The 18,073-nt window shown below is 45.2% G+C and overlaps 1 protein-coding gene and 1 pseudogene across 1 annotated transcript; both read right to left on the reverse strand.

Moving 5' to 3' along the window:
* Positions 1–908: 908 nt before the first annotated feature.
* On the reverse strand, positions 909–1,862 carry LOC130479620 (olfactory receptor 6Q1-like). Its single transcript, XM_056852016.1, has one exon. It carries the CDS (start codon positions 1,860–1,862, stop codon positions 909–911), a length of 954 nt encoding a protein of 317 aa, XP_056707994.1.
* Positions 1,863–15,608: 13,746 nt separating this feature from the next.
* On the reverse strand, positions 15,609–16,564 carry LOC130479621 (olfactory receptor 11L1-like; annotated as a pseudogene).
* Between the last annotated feature and the right edge of the window lie 1,509 nt (positions 16,565–18,073).

Below are 18,073 nucleotides of genomic sequence, written 5' to 3' on the forward strand. Positions count from 1 at the left end.
GGTTTTTGTGATCCAACATCCTGTCTCACAAACAACTTGTTTTTCACCGGTGTCTGCCTTTCTGCAGGCTCACATCTGAAGCCTTAAATTTAACTTGGATTTTAACTCAATGCTGCAGGTTGTCAATAACCCTTACTTTTAATCATAAATGTATTGACAACTACAACAAACTGATCTCTAACCAGTTTTAATTCCAGGAATATTTCAGGCCCAACCTGAAGTTTGGCTACTCCAATTTTATCCCATGTCTTTAATTGCAGAGTGGAAATCAGAAGACTGTAAAGTAGCATTGATCAAAGTGTATCATATCCATCCTCCAGTGAGCTCAGCGTGGCTTATATGAGGTGCTCTTCCTTACCTCCTGTGAGGGGTTTAGGCTGAGAGATAATGATTTGCCAAGGCTACTCAATTAGATTTAAGATTGAGGGCTAAACTAGATATAATGCAGGTGTGGTTAGATCCTCAGTCTGTGGACATGTATCTATGTTTACTGAAATGTAGTCATAGAAGGGTGCACGTTTCTTTCAGAGCAGCACAGGGGAGCATAATCTTTTCTCCACAGGGCATTTTTCAAATCCGAACTGCTATCCTTGTAGTGCTTTTTCCCTGGGGTGGGGAGGCAACAGATGACCGACATTCTACCACATCATGTCTAGCTTGGCTCTGTGCAGAAATTAGAGGTATGGTTCCAACAACAACACAATTATAGCAGCTACATCACACTATAGTGTATCATGCTGCTATGAACTTCAGTACAGTTCTGAAGAATGTCTCCCCACTACACCCTTGCATAAGGAAGAAGGATGCTTCAAGCGCTTCCAAGCTACACAGCAGTTTACCTGGAAATAAAGGATTATTATGTTGATTCCTAGAAGAAAAATCCGTTTGGATGTCTGAGCTGTGGTTATTTATCCCACTGCAAACAGCTTGGTCTTAGCAATAACCCTGTATAAGGCACCCTTCACTTCTGTATTCCTCAGGCTATAGATTAAGGGGTTGAGCATAGGGGTGACTATTGCATAAAAGACAGACACTATCTTGTTGAGGTTGACTGTTGATGCAATCTTAGTGCGGACATACATGAAGAAAAGTGTCCCATAGAAGACAGACACTACAGTGAGGTGGGCAGTACAGGTTGAAAAGGCACGGCGACGCCCTGCCAAGGAGTGAATCTTTAACACTGTAGAGATAATGTAGGCATATGATACTACTATGATAAAGGAGGAAACCAGAAGCACAGCCAGGGAAACCAAGAAGTCTACCATCTCTTTCAGGGAAATGTCGGTGCATGAGAGAACAAGGAGTGGGGAAGCATCACAGAAGAAGTGGTTTATCACATTAGGGCCACAAAAAGTCAGCTGTGACATATAGTAAATAGGTAGTGCAGGGGTGAGGAACCCTGCTAGCCATGAGCCACCAGTCAGCAGCAGACAAGTGTCACGACCTACCATTGCTTGGTAACGCAGTGGCACACAGATCGCCACATAGCGATCATAGGCCATGGCAGCTAAAAGGAAGCACTCAGTACTGCCCAAGAAGGTGAAGAGATAGAGCTGGGTCAAGCATGCAGAGTAAGTAATTGTCCTACCACTTGGGGATCCAAAGCCAACCAGCATCTTGGGCACAGTGAGAGTGGTGTAACAGATGTCCAAGCATGAAAGGTGAATGAGAAAGAAATACATAGGCGTATGCAAGTGCTTTTCCATTGCCACAACAAGGACCAGGATACCATTCTCCATCAGAGTCAGCAAATACATGACCAGGAAGAAACAAAAAACAAGCAAACGTCCCTCATGGATGCCTGTGAAACCCACCATGACAAACTCTGTTACCAGGGTCCAGTTCTCAGGAGGAGGCCACATCTAGAGAATGAACACAGGATTGTTAAAATATTTGTTCATGGACAGAACAGAAAACGGATTTCAAACACTCAAATGTTTGAAGTCCCATTTGTTATAAAAATATATAATTTTGAATGACCCTTCCCCTCTTTTTCTGAACCCACTTCCCACAAAGTACCCAAGACAACATATCAGAAGAGTCACCGTGACATAGTAAATGCTAGTTCAGGGAGACCAGGGTTCAAATTCCAGGTCACTTATGAAATTCAGTGGGTGACTCTGGGGCAGTTGCTCTCTCTCTCTGTCTAACTTACCTCACAAGATTGTTGTGAGGATCACACATAAACTCTTCTGCTTAACCATGGGGTTTCCCCCAAATAAATGCAGACTCAATTTCTCAAAGTTAGGCTAAATGTTATTATAGGATTTGATTAATCCCTAAAATTTGAAGTCTTGCAGTTAACAGACAACACACAAGTATGAGGCTATTCTGACCAATCTATCCTGTCTGTCTCTGCAATTCCCTGACAAACATATCTGAACTAAAAGAGTGCCTAATCCAACCAGAACTTCTATCCAATATAATTTCAGTAACTAAACCAATAAAGTATCTGGGAATAACATTCCCAAAAGATAATCAAGATTTGTTTACACACAACTATCAAACAGTATGGAATAAAATTGAAGGTGATCTTCAAACTTGGGCCAGATTAAAAGCTTCCTGGCTAGGTAGAATAGCCATAGTTAAAATGAATATACTCCCAAGACTAAATTTTTTATTCCAAACGATACCTATCAAAATTGCGGACAAGATACTAACATCCTGGCAACGAAAAATCAATAGATTTGTTTGGGACAAGAAACGCCCCCGAATAAAATTTAAAATTATGACAGACGAAAAGAAGAAAGGGGGCTTGGCACTTGCAAATTTAGTTATGTATCATCGAGCGGCAACTTTAGTATGGACGAAAGACTGGATCATGCAGACCAATGAAAGAAGTACCAAACTGGAACTTGCAGGATTGCATTGTGGAGTACACTATTTACTATGGGGAAAAACTGGAAGAAAAACTTAAAAGAAATTAAGGGTCATCCAACGGTAGAAAACATGGTGACTACTTGGCAGAAACTTAAATCAAGATTAAGTTCTAACGGTTCATTGTTAATAGCACCCTTTAATGCTTTCGGTACGATAACAGACAGAAAAAAGTATGGGAGAATACAATATCAAAACCTGGTGAAAACAGATGGCACAATTAAAAGGTTGTTGGAGATACGAGAAGAATATCAGCAGATCCCATGGTTAACTTATCACCAATTAATCTCAAGACTTAAGGAAGACTGTATAACTAGGGGAGCATTGAAGCCAAAAACAGAATTTGAGCAGATAATAAGTAAAGCTCCTCAACACCTACTAGGTAAAATTTATAAGCTTTTGGTGAAGTATGACACGGAAGACGAACAAGTGAAGTCATGCAAAATCAAATGGATGGAGAACTTGAATGAAATGGAGGTCTGAATTGTTATGATTAACATGCAGAGGGAATAACAGTAAACACCCCACTTTCAAAGAAGAACCTTTGGAGTCCCTTCCAACTCTATCATTCTGGCATTGCCTCCTTTTCTGCTTTTAGCAGTTTCTGTCCTGAAGAATCTGTCAATGCAACTGAAGACAGTCAACATTTTTTTCTACATAAAGAAGCCTTAACCTGTAGATTGTATTGCCAATGGGACAGCTGCCAGCTGGAATGTTTAAATTTGGCCTCCTCATAATGGGCACAACACATACATGGGGCTTTGGGAACAGAAACTAGGCTAAAATGGACCTTGGGCTTCATCCTGCTGATAATTTCAGCATGTTTCTTAGATCAGTTATCCCTTTATAGCAGGGATGGGGAACCTTTTTTCTGCCAAAGGCCATTTGGATATTTATAACATCATTTGCAGGCCATACAAAATTATCAACTTAAAAATTAGCCTGCTATATTTGGTCAAACATTTAGCCAAAAGGCACGACTGGAGACGGCTCCTAGTGTCTGCCACATAGAGCGACTCGCTTTTGGGCTCTGCTGTCCCCCGGGCCCAGCAAACACAAGACAGAGTGAGTGACAAATTGCTTGGGGCTTGTAGGCAAAGGAGCCCAGTTCAGTAACGCCCCAATCCAGCACTTTCCTACCCTACACATCCTTTGCAGGACTTAGAGGGGAAAGAACCAGAAGGGAGACGGGGTACCGACCAAGCCCCAAGCAGGCCCCTGGGAGAGGGGGTACCGACCAACCCCCGACCAAGCCCCAAGCAGGTGGGAAAGGGTTTACACAGTTTTAGGTGGTCCTAGCAGCTCCATAGCTAACAGTTCTTCTGCAAGGGGAAAAAAAGGTTCCTTTTCTTGGCAAAACAAACTCACATCCACCTTGAATAGAGGCTATTCCTGTCTGCAGGAAGGGGTGGATTGCCAGTCTTAGATCCTTCTGAGCTAGAAATCTGCCAGGATCCACGAAGGACCAGACCAAATGATTTCATGGGCCTTATATGGCTCTCGGGCCTGACGTTCCCCGCCCCTGCTTTATGGTAACATTACTCACCATCCAGTACACACTTGCCCAGCTTTGCTTGTCTTGTTCTCTCTGTATAGTGAAGAAGGGTGTTTGGAATTGCCTCCTTGGATCACATCATTGTTTTTCAGTCAAATACCTGGATGAGCACAGAAGGTCAAGAACAAACATGATATCCGTGGCCTCTAAAATGGCTTAGGTTATTGCACAAGCCTCCCCATTCCCCACGGAGTCACCAGGGATGCAGTCTCTGATAGACAACAGAAGCAGGGTAATGAGTGGCATGGGAACATCAAGGCTCACAGGTGAGTTATAGAGATCTCTGTACATGTTGGTTTCTGGTAATTGTTGAAATTCCATTTCAGAGGGAACTCAAAATATATCACCTTGGTCTGCAAACACTGCAGAGGGGATATCTGTTGGGTCAGTCACCAGAATCCTAGTAGGCTAATAACATTGCTGTATTGAATGCTCAGGGGGCCTTTCAGGCAAAGAGTTGGTTCACACAGGCATGTTCTGATCAGTGTACATTTAATAACTTGCAAATGAATGTGTGCATTGACTCCTTTAAAAGTACTATGTCCAAGGTGATATGAAAGTCCTCTCTCAGGGATTCATTCACACATGTAAATCACCACTTGATGCTGCAATCAGGGGATGAGCATGGATGCGTGAACCAGTTCCAATTATGACCTCAACTGCATTTTAGCTTTTGTAAGTGATAGGATTGGATGAGGAGCTGTGGTTCAGTGATAGTACATACTTTGCTTGCAGTTGGTCCCATGTTCATTGTTCCAGTTCAAAGATTGGCAAACTGCTTTTCTGTAGGTATTGGCAAACTGCTTTTCTGCCTGAGACCCTGTGTCAGTGAGAATAGACAATACTGAGCTATTGGACCAATAATCAGTCATATAACTGTCTTATATTGTCATATGTGAGGAAGTTTCCACACAGTGATGATACTCCATGTAGTTCCTATTGCTGCTATTATTTGTTTATTTGTTTGTTTGTTTGTTTGTTTGTTTGATTTTTAGGCCGCCTTTTCCTGACCAGGTCAGGTTTAGAGCGACTCACAACCATTTAAAATAACATAAAACCAATCAACAATTTACAATTTAACTGTACACGTATTAAAATCTAGGTGTCTGCAGATGGTAACATTAATAAATATGGTAATAATAAATAACAGTAACAATAATAAAAAATAGAGGGAACCATAACAGAGGGAAAATAAGGAATAAACAAATTCCAATAAAGATAAGTAAATAACAGTCAGTAACAAAGAAAGGGAGGGGGAAGGAGGAGCAGGGAGGGGAACAGGAGGGGAAAGAGGAGGCTAGCCAAATGAAAAACAGTTGCTGTCCTCCACCATATCCCTGGCAGAACAGCTCAGTTTTACAGGCCCTGCAAAACAGCTTCAAGTCCAGTGGGGCCCGAATCTCACTGGCCATACTGTTCTACCAGGCTGGGGCCAGAGCCAAAAAGGTCCTGGACCTGGTTGTGGACAGCCAGATTCTTTTCAGGCCAGGGATCATGAGTAAGTTTTCTCCAGCTGAGCAAAGTGCTGTTTGGGGGGTGTATCAGGAGAGGCGGACCCACAGGTATGATGGTCTCAGATCATTTAGAGCTTTGAAGGTCAGTACCCAAACCTTAAACCTGATCTGGTACTCAATCTGGAGCCAGTGCATCTGATGGAGCACTGGTTGGACATGTGCCTTCCAAGGGGTTCCCGTAAGGACCCGCACCACTGCATTCTGGACCAGATGAAGTTTTCAGAGCAGCCTTAAGGGAAGCCCTGCGTAGAACAAGTTATAGTAGTGTAACCTGTTAGTGACCATTGCATGGATCACTGCAGCAAGGTCAGCGCAAGAGACGATCTTATGCGTTTCAGACGGTTCCATTTGGAGAAGCCGCAGCCCTCAATAAATGCAACGCAAGACAGGGATCAGCGACAGTCGTTTCCAGCCCGTTACCTTTCTCGGGTCGCCGGACTCCCCCTCACCCGCCATCACCACAGCGTTCGGATCGAGATCCGAGCCGCTAGGCTTAGCCCCAGAAGCTGATTCTGGGCCACTGGGGCTCCACCCTAGGACCCGCGCAGGGCTGGTATGGAGGGAAATGCCTCTGTGGGCGCACAAAGTGAATTTGCCGCCGCCACCCCACCGGCCAGCGGAGCGGGGCAGGGGGCGAGAGGGCGCCGGGCCAAAACCCGCAGAGGCCTGGCCCACATCCGAAGCGGGGCTGGGGCAGCCCTGGGCAGGCCCCACGCTCCGTGCCCCACCGGCCAGTGCGGTGTGCGGTGCGCCAGGGCGCCTCTCCCTGCCCGCACCGCAATCCCTGGGAGGCCGGGCGGGAGGGGGGGTCTGTGGAGCCCGGCCCAGCCCACCTCTCTCCGCCTCCTCGCCCGCCAGCCGGCGGAGACGTACTGCAGTGGGCGAAGCCCAGCACCTGCCCCATCGCCTCAGCCGGCCGCCGCCAGGTCCATGCAGGTGTGGGACGGCTGGTTGCTGCGCTTTGGCTGCTCGGCCCCCCGCCGCCTCCAGCTCATGGCCCCGGCCGCATCGCGCCCAGGCGGCGGCTGGCAGGCAGACAAAGCCAGCAGCAGGGATGCTGCAGACAAAGGCGGGGAGGGAGGGCCAGGGTGGCACTGGGGCGCAGGAAAGGCTGGGGTCCCGCTGGCCTGCGCACAGGCTGGGGCAGCCCGGCCGGCACGCTTGCCCACGAGGGCCCCCCGCCTTTCCCCGCAAAGCCCCGCCCTGCCCGCGCGACCCGCCACCTGCGCTGAGCCGGGGCAGCAAGGGGCCCCAGCCCCCCTGAGGAAACGTGGCTGAGAAAACCCCCACGGGGCTTGGAGGCCAGCCCTGCTCCGGGGATTCTGTGCATGGAGCCCGGGGCTGGCCGGCGGCCCCAATTGGGGAAGAGCTCCGCAAGCGACAACCAGCGAGCGGGAAGCCAAGGTGCGCAGATTTGTCACAGAGCCACACTCAAGGGGCCAAAGAGCCGCATGCGGCTCATGAGCCGCGGTTTGCCGACCACTGGCCACAGAATCAGCATTGCTGACAGATGGCCATCTAACCTCTTCTTAAAAACCTCCAGGGAAGGAGCGCTTATCACCTCCTGAGGAAGCCTGTTCCACTGAGGAACCGCTCTAACTATTAGAAAATTCTTCCTAATGTCTAGACGGAAACTCTTTTGATTTAATTTCAACCCATTGGTTCTGGTCCGACCTTCTTGAGCAACAGAAAACAACTCGGCACCCTCCTCTATATGACAGCCCTTCAAGTATTTGAACATGGTTATCATATCCCCTCTCAGTCTTCTCCTCTTCAGGCTAAATATACAGTACCCAGCTCCTTCAACCTTTCCTCATAGGACTTGGTCTCCACACCCCTCACCATCTTTGTTGCCCTTCTCTGGACACATTCCAGCTTGTCTACATCTTTCTTAAATTGTGGTGCCCAACACTGAACACAGTACTCTAGTTGAGATCTAACCAGAGCAGAGTAAAGTGATCTGGACACCTCCTGTTGATGCAGCCCAAGTCTGCATTTGCCTTTTTAGCTACCGCATCACACTGCTGACTCATGTTCAGTGTTTGGTCTACTAAGACCCCAAGATCCTTTTCACACACACTACTGCTCAGACAAGTCTCCCCATCCTATAATTATGCATTTGATTTTTCCTACCTAAATGCAGAACTTTACATTTGTCTTTGTTGAAGTGCATTTTATTAGTTCTAGCCCATTTCTCCAGCCTGTCAAGATCATCCCACATCTTGGCTCTGTCTTCTACCATATTTGCTACCCCTCCCAATACTGATGTTAATCCAGCCCAAAATTCCAGACCAGCTGGACGAGGGTGTGCATATAGATATTAAATAACACTGGGGAGAGGATCACCCCCTGAGGGACTCCACATACCAATTGGCATCATGGCGATATCCTCTCCCCCTGTGCCACCCTTTGTCCTTGACCTTGGAAGAATGAGATCGGCCACTTCAAGGTAGTCCCATGTATACCAACATCAGCGAGGTAGTGGGTCAATAGATTATGACCGACTGTATCAAATGCTGCCGTTAGATCACGCAATACCAGCAGTGCTGATCCACCTCAATCCAGCTGTCTCCAGAGGTCATCTATGAGGGCGACCAATACCATATTGGTCCTGTGTCCAGGTTGGAAGCCAGACTGGAATGGGTCCAGAGCTGATGTGTCCTCCAGGAAACCCTGTGAACGCAGAGGCATTTGCAGTGGCAATGATGTATCCACATGGCAGTTTTCCTTCCACTTCCTTTGACTCTGTCCTCCAGTGGATGCTATTTCTCCCTGCACCACTGGAGGGGTTTGTTTGGGCTTTTTTATTTTTGGAAGGTCAGCAATTATTACATTGCCATAGTGTAATGACATTTATAACTATCTATTGACATGATCTAATAGCTCTTCTGAATTCCCAGCTTTCATTTCTTTCTTTAAAGCAAGGCTTCATCCTTTTCACCGTTGAAGACATGAGTAGATGAACTAGGAGATCACAGCAATAGATTGTTATAATGTTATTGGTATAGTAACATAAAAACTATTGATTTTTAAAAGACCTCAAGTGGGAAGAGGGGATGATGGCCATGGTGTCTGAGGCAAGGAAAATGGCACTGATGAAATGGGACTTTCTGAAATGTCCCTGTTCACATGGGTGTGCAAAGGTAAGTTGCAATCTTTCCAAAAAGAATGTATCAAACTAGGTTTGGGAAAGATTGTATCAAAACATGGGAAAACTCAGAAACTAATGATTAGGGGACACCGCTGTGTCGATGCTATATTTTTATGCTTAGCTGGGTTTATCTTTTAATGTTTTGTTTTTGTTTTTTAAGCTGCCTCAGGCAGCTGGAGAAGCAGCATATTTTTTCCCTAAATAAATATCCAAACAAAGCCCTCCATATGAAAGTAACTCAAGAAAGAGTACTAGAAAAACATTTCACCAACAATTATCACTAAGTTTAGAGTTATAGTATAACCTGGTTATGGGATCTTCTGAAAAAATAGGTAGTCCAATTTTGTAACTGGCATTTATGCAGTACTTTTGCAAATCCCTTTTCAATGGAGACAGCAATCCCGCAGTTACCAGCTCCCCTTTCGAGAGCTGGTTGTATGTGCTATTGTGCTTTCCAGCAAACAATGGTCTTTTATGTATGGGAATTTAACCTTGGGCTCAACGCTCTCTTGACCCACACTTTTCTGATCCGAATTCTCAAAATCCTATGCATGGTGGTTGTTTGCCCTAAAGAAATTCCTGGAGTATCAGGAGTACTGCAGAATCACCAGCAGAAATCTGGAAGCATCTATCTGTCTCTTGAAAACACTGCTTTGTAATTGGCTGTAGGATGGTCTATTAATGCTTTTAAGATGCAGTACCAATGATTTGGGTGTTTTCTTATTAGAGCATCCCCATGGTTGACAGTGATGCAATGACATCACTTCCAGTAAATGCTGAAAATAACATCACCATGCTGTGGATGCCAGAAGCCTTGGCCAAAGTTTACTGCCAGTAAGTTCGCCCACTGGCTGACTGAAAGGCACAGGGGAGTGGGGTGCCGAACTGGGGAAACCCCTGCTACCAGCAGCAGTCTGGCAACTCAGACTGGAGAAGAGAAGATTAAGGGGTGACATGATAACCATGTTTAAATATTTGAAGGAATGCCATGTTAATGAGGGAACTGGCTAGGACACGGAGTAATGGATTTTAACTAAGAGAAAAGCGATTCCACCTAAACATTAGGAAGAACTTTCTGACAGTGAGGGTGGTTCGACGGTGGAATGCCCTGCCTTGGGGGGGGTCCCCCATCTTTGGAGGTCTTTAAGCAGAGGTTGGGTGGCCATCTGTCGGGAGCTCTTTGATTGTGGGATCCTGCATGGCAGGGGGTTGGACTGGATCCCCAATAACTGACTGCAGTGCGGGCCATTGTGGGGATACTGAAGAGTCAGGCCTCCTCTTGCTTTTGCATCCCCGTTCTTAGGACGAGACCCACCCTGGCTCTGAGTCGTCACATGTGGTACGGCTCCTGCTCTTCCTTGCCAAGCCTTTTTAATGCTCGAGGGAGGTGTGCCATGTCCAATCCACCCTAGCCACGAGGTCTATAGGTAAAGGATAGAGGCACCCCTCAAGGAGTTCCTGTCCCAGGTCCCTGCCAGGCACCGAGGCCCCAGTCCTGGTTTGAGGGTTACTCCTTCTTCCAAACTGATGCCTCAGGGTTCTCACCGGAGTTGTAACATGAATCTTGAAGCCACCTCTTTTCCCGCACTTTCCCGCATGCTACCTATCACTTTCAGAGTAGGGTAGGCGAAAAAACCCCTTTGGCTAGTTGCCAATAGTGCCTGGGGGATAAAAAATTCCTACCCGGCCCCCAAATGGGTGACCAGCTTGAGCCCACTCTGAAACAAGGGGAGGGAGGGTCGGTTTCTCCTCCGTCCGCTTCCAAAGAGGGAGGAAATCTCCACCCCGGCGCTATTAAGCACTTTACCTGGCCCGCCCTGTTCCCACGTCAGGCCAGAAGATGCAAAAAGACTGGCTCTCTTTCGCGCCACTGCAGCCAAATGCACCCCTCCCCTCACTTCGTTGAAGGTGGGGGGGCGGTCTTGTCCGCGGATGCGTAATTATAAGAGCTGACACCAGAGCTGGGATAATAAAAGGGCCAACTTTATTTAATTGTTCAAGAGGGATCTGCAGCGCACAAAACCAAAACATCCCCAATAACTGACTGCAGTGCGGGCCATTGCAGGGATGCTGAAGAGTCAGGCCTCCTCTTGCTTTTGCATCCCCGTTCTTAGGGCGAGACCCACCCTGGCTCTGAGCTCTGAGCCGTCACATGTGGTACGGCTCCTGCTCTTCCTTGCAAGCCTTTTTAGTGCTCAAGGGAGGTGTGCTGCGTCCAATCCACCCTAGCCGCAAGGTCTATAGGTAAAGGATAGTGGCACCCCTCAAGGAGTTCCTGTCCCAGGTCCCTGCCAGGCACAGAGGCCCCAGTCCTGGTTTGAGGGTTACTCCTTCATCTTCCAAACTGATGCCTCAGGGTGCTCACCGGAGTTGTAACATGAATCATGAAGCCACCTCTTTTCCCGCACTGCTCCCGCCACGGGGGGGGGGGGCAGATCAGCCAAATGCTTGGTCTGCCCCACAGCCCCCACTTGCCCTCTAGGCTGCCAGGAGGCCCCGCTGCAGATCCCCCAAGAAGATGTCATAGCCGGCATCTGAAAGGTGGACACCCTCAGGTCTGTATAGGTGTGGAAAGCAATGCTTGATTTCCGGATGCGCAATATGCAAGCCATCCCCAGAAACTACCGCATGCCGAGCCCTTTCCAAGTGCTCTGGGGCCAATGCGCCCTTCCAGACCTGTCTCTGGAGCAGGTCTGACCAAACTAACCTTACGCCGGGCACCAGGGCCCTCAGGTGTTCAAAGCCCCGGCCCTATTAAGCACTTTACCTGGCCCGCCCTCTTCCCACGTCAGGCCAGAAGATGCAAAACGACTGGCTCTCTTTCGCACCACCGCAGCCAAATGTGCCCCTCCCCTCACTTCGTTGAAGGTGGGGTGGGGGCAGTCAAACCTGGTTTGCTCCAATGTTTTGGGAAAGATTGCAGTAAAACCTGGATGTCTGGGTGGGAAAATTCATATTTCCCTGCTGACGTGGCAGCCATGTCCCCTGAAATTGTCCCTGTAGATGCATGAGCAATGGGGAAATACGCAAGCCCATCCCTGTGTGGAAAGCACCATGAGTCAACCTCAGTGCTTGGTAATAATTCACATGGTCAAAGAAGGATAAGAGTGCAGGACCCTATGAAGGGAATATGGCCTTGAAATGTGTGGGTCTGATAGAAATTTGGAAGGATGGAGTGAATCTTTTATTGTGTTGGAGCTACCTATTCCCAAGGAAGGCCTCCTTGTTGGAAAAAAAGTCATCAGCCTTGATTTGAGAGAGAGACTGATGAGGCTATGGACACAATATGATGAGTGGATATAGCTCTTCCAGAGCCAGCCATTTAAACTGGGAAGTTTTCTTACTACACTTGTCCCAGTTAAAAAAAGCACTTTTCCCTTCAACAGTCTGACACCCTTTGACAACCATTAATTTAGTCTTTGCTGTGAGTAAGGAGTATGTAATAGTCACTTAAATTACATGAATTAATAGGAGAAAAGAATTCCAGAGGTCCCTGTGGGATTTGTCCAGGACTGGGCTCAAAAACCAGAATCCTCCGCTTCAGGGGTGTGAAACCAGTGTCTGTGGTCAGTTATGCATGGCTGGTTTGTCTTGTGATTCTCCCACGAATGTCCTGATTCTCTGCAGGGATTATGCATGACATTCCCCTCCCTTGAGGGCTCAACTCGCTTCTGTTCTGCGATTTCCCCAGGTTTTCCGATCCCTGTTTTATCCTGAAAATAAGTTTACTTCCAAGCTTATCTTGGATGTGAGTAGGTGCATAGTTCAGCTGCAGGTTGATCTTCCCATGTCACAACACTCCCCCATTCTCCTACCTCACCTTCAACTCCTCCTTCAGCCAGCCTTTAGCCATTGCCTCCACAGTGCCTCAGGAAGCCATATTGGAGACACAGACAGAGACTGTCATGGTTGGTTCCTTCTCTGTGCCCCCTCACCACATTAAAAAATAATTTTTTTCTGCCACTCCAATGGAATACCGATATATCATCATATCATCCAAAATACTATTAAAAATTGCAGAGAGAGCCAGCGGAGACTAGGATCGTACATTCACTGTCCTCCCCCCTCCGCATTTGGGTTGTGATTTACCCACCCAGGAGGGGCAAGCAAATGCACGATCCTAGGCTCCACTGGCTCTCTCTGTGATTTTTAATAGTATTTTGGATGATATGATGATATATCGGTATTCTATTGGAGCGGCAGGGGGGGGGGTTAAAAATGCAGCAAGGTGGCACAGAGAAGGAAGCTTCTATTTTAGTGATTTTCAGCAGTATGTGTTCAACTGCGGAGATTCCCCCCCACACACTTTCCTTTTGTATGATTCACAAGGATTCTAGTCAGTTTCAGCAGTGTGTGTACAAAGGAAACTCTCCCATTTTACTCATGTGGATGCAATTCTGTACTTCATTTTGGGTTGTGAAATGGCCACTCACGGGGGGGGGGGTGATATTTTTGTCAGAGTAAGCACTACTGCCAACGACAATGCAGCATTTAAAGGGGCGGGGACTCAGGTACTTCCTGATTTCTCCTTGTGATTATGCTGTGCTCAAGAGACTGTCCAGGACTTTCTTAACTACAAGCAACACCATGCATAAGGTTTTCCATTCTTGGGATATAAAAGTGTGAGACAAGAGAGGGACGAACCAGGGACATACTAACCATGTATGAATGACCTGTGTCATCTAACTACAGTCAGGAGAATTTTAACTTACCTCTGCTTCCCTACATTTTTACTATCTTTGGGGTACCTGCCTAATATATTCCTTACTACATGGCCAGACACTACAGTAACTAACTTCCCATGAAGTTATATATGTCTCCCCAAAACAACAGCCATGCAATACTTTTTTATTATGACCAGCCAAATAACTCAACACAATCTGCAAGTTTTCAAGTTCAACAAAATTCTTCATCAGGATGGATCTTCAAAAGAAAAAAAGAGGGGGGTTCTTTGAAGCCATGGTCATAAAGCTACTTAAAGTGTGCATCTCAGCTAATTTCAGTGGATACAGGGTGTGACTCATATCAGGCTCCCATCCAACTGGAAGCTATCTAATTGAAAATATAAAAAACAGAAGTTAGTCAAATGATTCTGAAGTAGCCAGCACTGCACTTTTTGTGGCTAAGTTGTTAGATTTTGTGATTAAAAACCACGTTACCTTAATAAACTTCCCATAGTAAGTGGCAATACAACGAATTCAAATTGTAAAACAATTCTATTTATTGCAAAATACTTCAGTAAATAGTAGAATGAAAAGATATATGCACAATATATATAACAGAATATAACAAATGATTATAGATCCAATACAGTTACAACAATTATAAATCAGTTACATAACCCATCAATTAGCATGCCCATAGAAAGAGAGTTCTCTAACCAACCAGCAGGCAAGCATGTTTGGTAGAGAATACTCTTACTGACAGCACCTAAGTGTGTCCGGGGGATAGTGTACCAATTTCTCTCAATTTCCAAGCACTTTAAATAGGTTTTACCATGGGAAACTTTAATCTTGGGGGTTTACTTATGGCACCTTCTCAAGAATTTTCATCCATTCTCAAAACACATTTTAATCCTTTTCACCTGTTTCACACCTTTATATAGCCAGATGCTTATAAGGATATTATCAGATATTCAATGTCAATCCCATCACTCAAGTAAGGTGCGAAAAGGGCTTAGAAAGGCCATTTAAAGCATCCTTGAAAAGGATCCAATGCATTCAAATTACCCCCTTTCAGGCAGCATTCCAAGATTCAAAAAGACAAGATGTTGATGTTAGCCAAGGTTGTTGGCTGCGCGACCAGTCTGCTTTCTATCTAGCTACGAAGCTAAAGCATGGAAGTTTCTCCTTCTACCTGCCAGTTACTGACATGAAATCTAACTTTTAATTAGCAGATGTTGCATAAATATATCTTCTTTTAGGCTAAAATATGGCTAAAATACGACTTGCCCGCTACAATTCACTGATGCCAGATGGAACTCGTGGGTCCCTTAATTGCTTTGATAAACTATTGTTTTTAGAATTTCAGTTGGATGGCTTTCATTTTTTGTTCCTTCTTCCCAGAAGGCAATGGGTTTATTGTGGGCTGCACCACTGTTATATAAATATGACAGCCAATGTACTGTAGTGGTTAGAGCTTCAGACTATGATCTGGAAGACCCAGATTCAAATTCCCACTTGACTATGGAAGCTTGCTGGGTGACCTTGGGCTAGTCACACACTCTCAGCCTAGCGAAAAGCAGGGTATAAATGGAGTAAATAAATAAATAGTCACAAAATGCCTATTAATGGGAAAGGAATGTCCTGTTATGAAACCCACAGTTCAAGTCATGTGTTGATATGTTCTTAAATTACTTTAGATCACATTTTACTAAAACTATATTTCTTTACATTAAAATTACAGTCCTGAGCTGCTGAAAACAAAAAGTACTTTTAAAAATACCTTGGCTTAAGGGGAAAAATCTTCATCAGCCTTCATTCCCTCTGTTATGTACGTGCTGAGGTTCCTGTCAATACAGTAAGGGTGTCTTTCCTCTGAGCTTTGAACACTTATTCTTTACTCTCTTGAGGGCTTTCTCCAAGGCTTTTTTTACATCTTTGTTCCTCAGGGTATAGATAATGGGATTCAGCATTGGTGTGATGATAGCATAGAAAACAGACACTACTTTGTCCATAACAGAAGACTGGTCTGAGCGTGGGCAGATATACATGAAGATGACTGTGCCATAGAAGATGGTGACTACCACCAAGTGGCTAGCACATGTAGAAAAGGCCTTGTGCCTTCCAGAAGCAGATGGGATCTGGCAGATGGTAGAAACTATCAAGCCATAAGAGGTCACAGTCAGGAGGAGGGACACAAGTACAACTACTGCAGAGACAAGGAAGACCATCATGTCAGCCATGAAGGTGTTGCTGGTTGCCAGCTTAATTAGGGGCCCTGTGTCACAAAAGAAATGATTGATGTGGTTGCTGCTGTTGAAGGACAGCTGGGAGATGAAGGCTGTGGGCAAGAAGGGTGTCACGAAGCCACTCAACCAAGAACCCAAGGCTAAGAATGGCTATCCATAAGGACTGGGTACTGCAGTGGATGACAGATGGCTAGGTATCTGTCATAGGCCATTGTAGCCAAGAGGAAGAATTCTGTGGTTCCAAAGAAGAAGAAGAAATACATCTGGGTGATGCAAGTCCAGAAGGAGATAGCATGAGAACCAGTAACAAAGCTTCCCAGTAACCGGGGCACTGTGACCGAGACATAGCACATTTCTAGTAAGGAGAAATTGCTCAGGAAGAAGTACATGGGGGTGTGAAGACCCACATCCAGATTTGAGATTCCAATGATTAAGGCATTGCCAAAGAAGGTGAAGAGGTAGGCAGTCAAGAAAACGATGAATAAAAGGAACCGGAATTGGTGTAGTTCAGGGAAGCCCAACAGAATGAATTCAGGAACTGAGGTGTTATTCAGCATATTCTTGGCACTCATGTACAATCAACATCAGAGACGGGAGGAATCAAGAAATAAAGAGTAAGGGAAATGACAGACAGATGGACACCACAAAAGGATAAAGAACAGAACTCACAATTAATAATCACATCAAGGACAAGAGCATCAACATTCAGAGGCGGTAAACCTCCGAATACCGGTACCAGTCCTCTTCACACAATCATATGTATGTAAAGTCAACTGAAGGTGACTTTTCAGCGATTTTAAAACGTTGGACTGGTCTTGTGAATACCCTAATACAGGTCTAAATACATTTCATCATATTCTGGGAGAATCTTCCAAAAGGATTATCACAGTGCTATCACAGACCATGTACCAGACGCATCTTGATCATGCATAACACTTTCTAAAACCGCTAAGTAATGGTTATGCAAATCTGCTCCAAATCACAGGTTACTTCAACAGTTAAAACAAATAAACACCCATTTCTTATTGTGCAACCCAAATTATTCTTTCCATGGCCTTGATACAGGATTTTAAGTCACATGTTTCTACAGCTAATCAGAAAACACGTATAATATTGGTGAGGAGTTCTAAAAAAAATTAAAAACATTCAGAGTGACTAAAGAAACTAAAGTGTTAATACATGGTGAGTCAACAGAATGACAGACTTCAAGGCAAATCTGAACATCCACACGTTTTCAAAACAATACTTACTAGTTAAAGAAATCTAGAAAGGACACCTTGGTAACTCCAGCTACCATAGCACTCATGTGAATTGTTTCTTACTTAAGGCCACTGAGAGCCATATATTAGATATGTTTAATTGTGCATTGTTAGATTGGAATGTTTGGCATTCTGGCCACAGAGTTACATGGTCAGGGGGGGGGGGTTTATGATCACACTTTGTAATGATTACAAAGAAATGGAAATAAGGTGAGGTATTAAAAATCTTAAGGATCCAATCCTATACATGGTGATTTCCAGTTAAATCTACTGAATAAAGTGAGACTTACTTGCACTCAGCAAAGTTGTGTAGGTAGGATATGAATATTAACTGTAATTAGATTCACAAATTATTTAGCTTCCATTAAGTGCTGCCTTTTTCATGTCCTCCCTCCTACACATTAATCCTTATCTTGGATCTTGAAAGACACTGCCATTCAATCACAGCATCCCTGGAAGCTCTGGGGCTCTAGGCTGTTCAAAGAGAAGGAGAGTGAAATGGTTATCAAATAGAAACTGGGGCCAAGTGGAATGGTTCTAATCTTTCATTAAAATTGCTGTTGAGCACACCTTAGTTTCTTTAAAAAGGAATGTCCAAACCAATAGCAAAGATGTGTCTTATTTGAGTAGGTAAGGATGCCCAGAATTTTACAGTATTACTCTTCTAAATGAAAGTTTATGGTTATTCCAGTTGTGGTATGCAAGACCAGAGAAGTTTGTAATTCTTGGCACTGAACACTCTTCCACAGTCCAATACTTGCACATCAGGTTAGCTGAGATCCTTTAACTAGACACAATGGATACTGA

The sequence above is a fragment of the Euleptes europaea genome, chromosome 6 (assembly GCF_029931775.1).
Source record: "Euleptes europaea isolate rEulEur1 chromosome 6, rEulEur1.hap1, whole genome shotgun sequence".
Taxonomy (NCBI): Eukaryota; Metazoa; Chordata; class Lepidosauria; order Squamata; family Sphaerodactylidae; genus Euleptes; species Euleptes europaea.

Bases quoted from the DNA above. Each gene is read 5' to 3' on its own strand.
- LOC130479620 (XM_056852016.1), bottom strand. From the start codon at position 1,862: ATGTGGCCTCCTCCTGAGAACTGGACCCTGGTAACAGAGTTTGTCATG.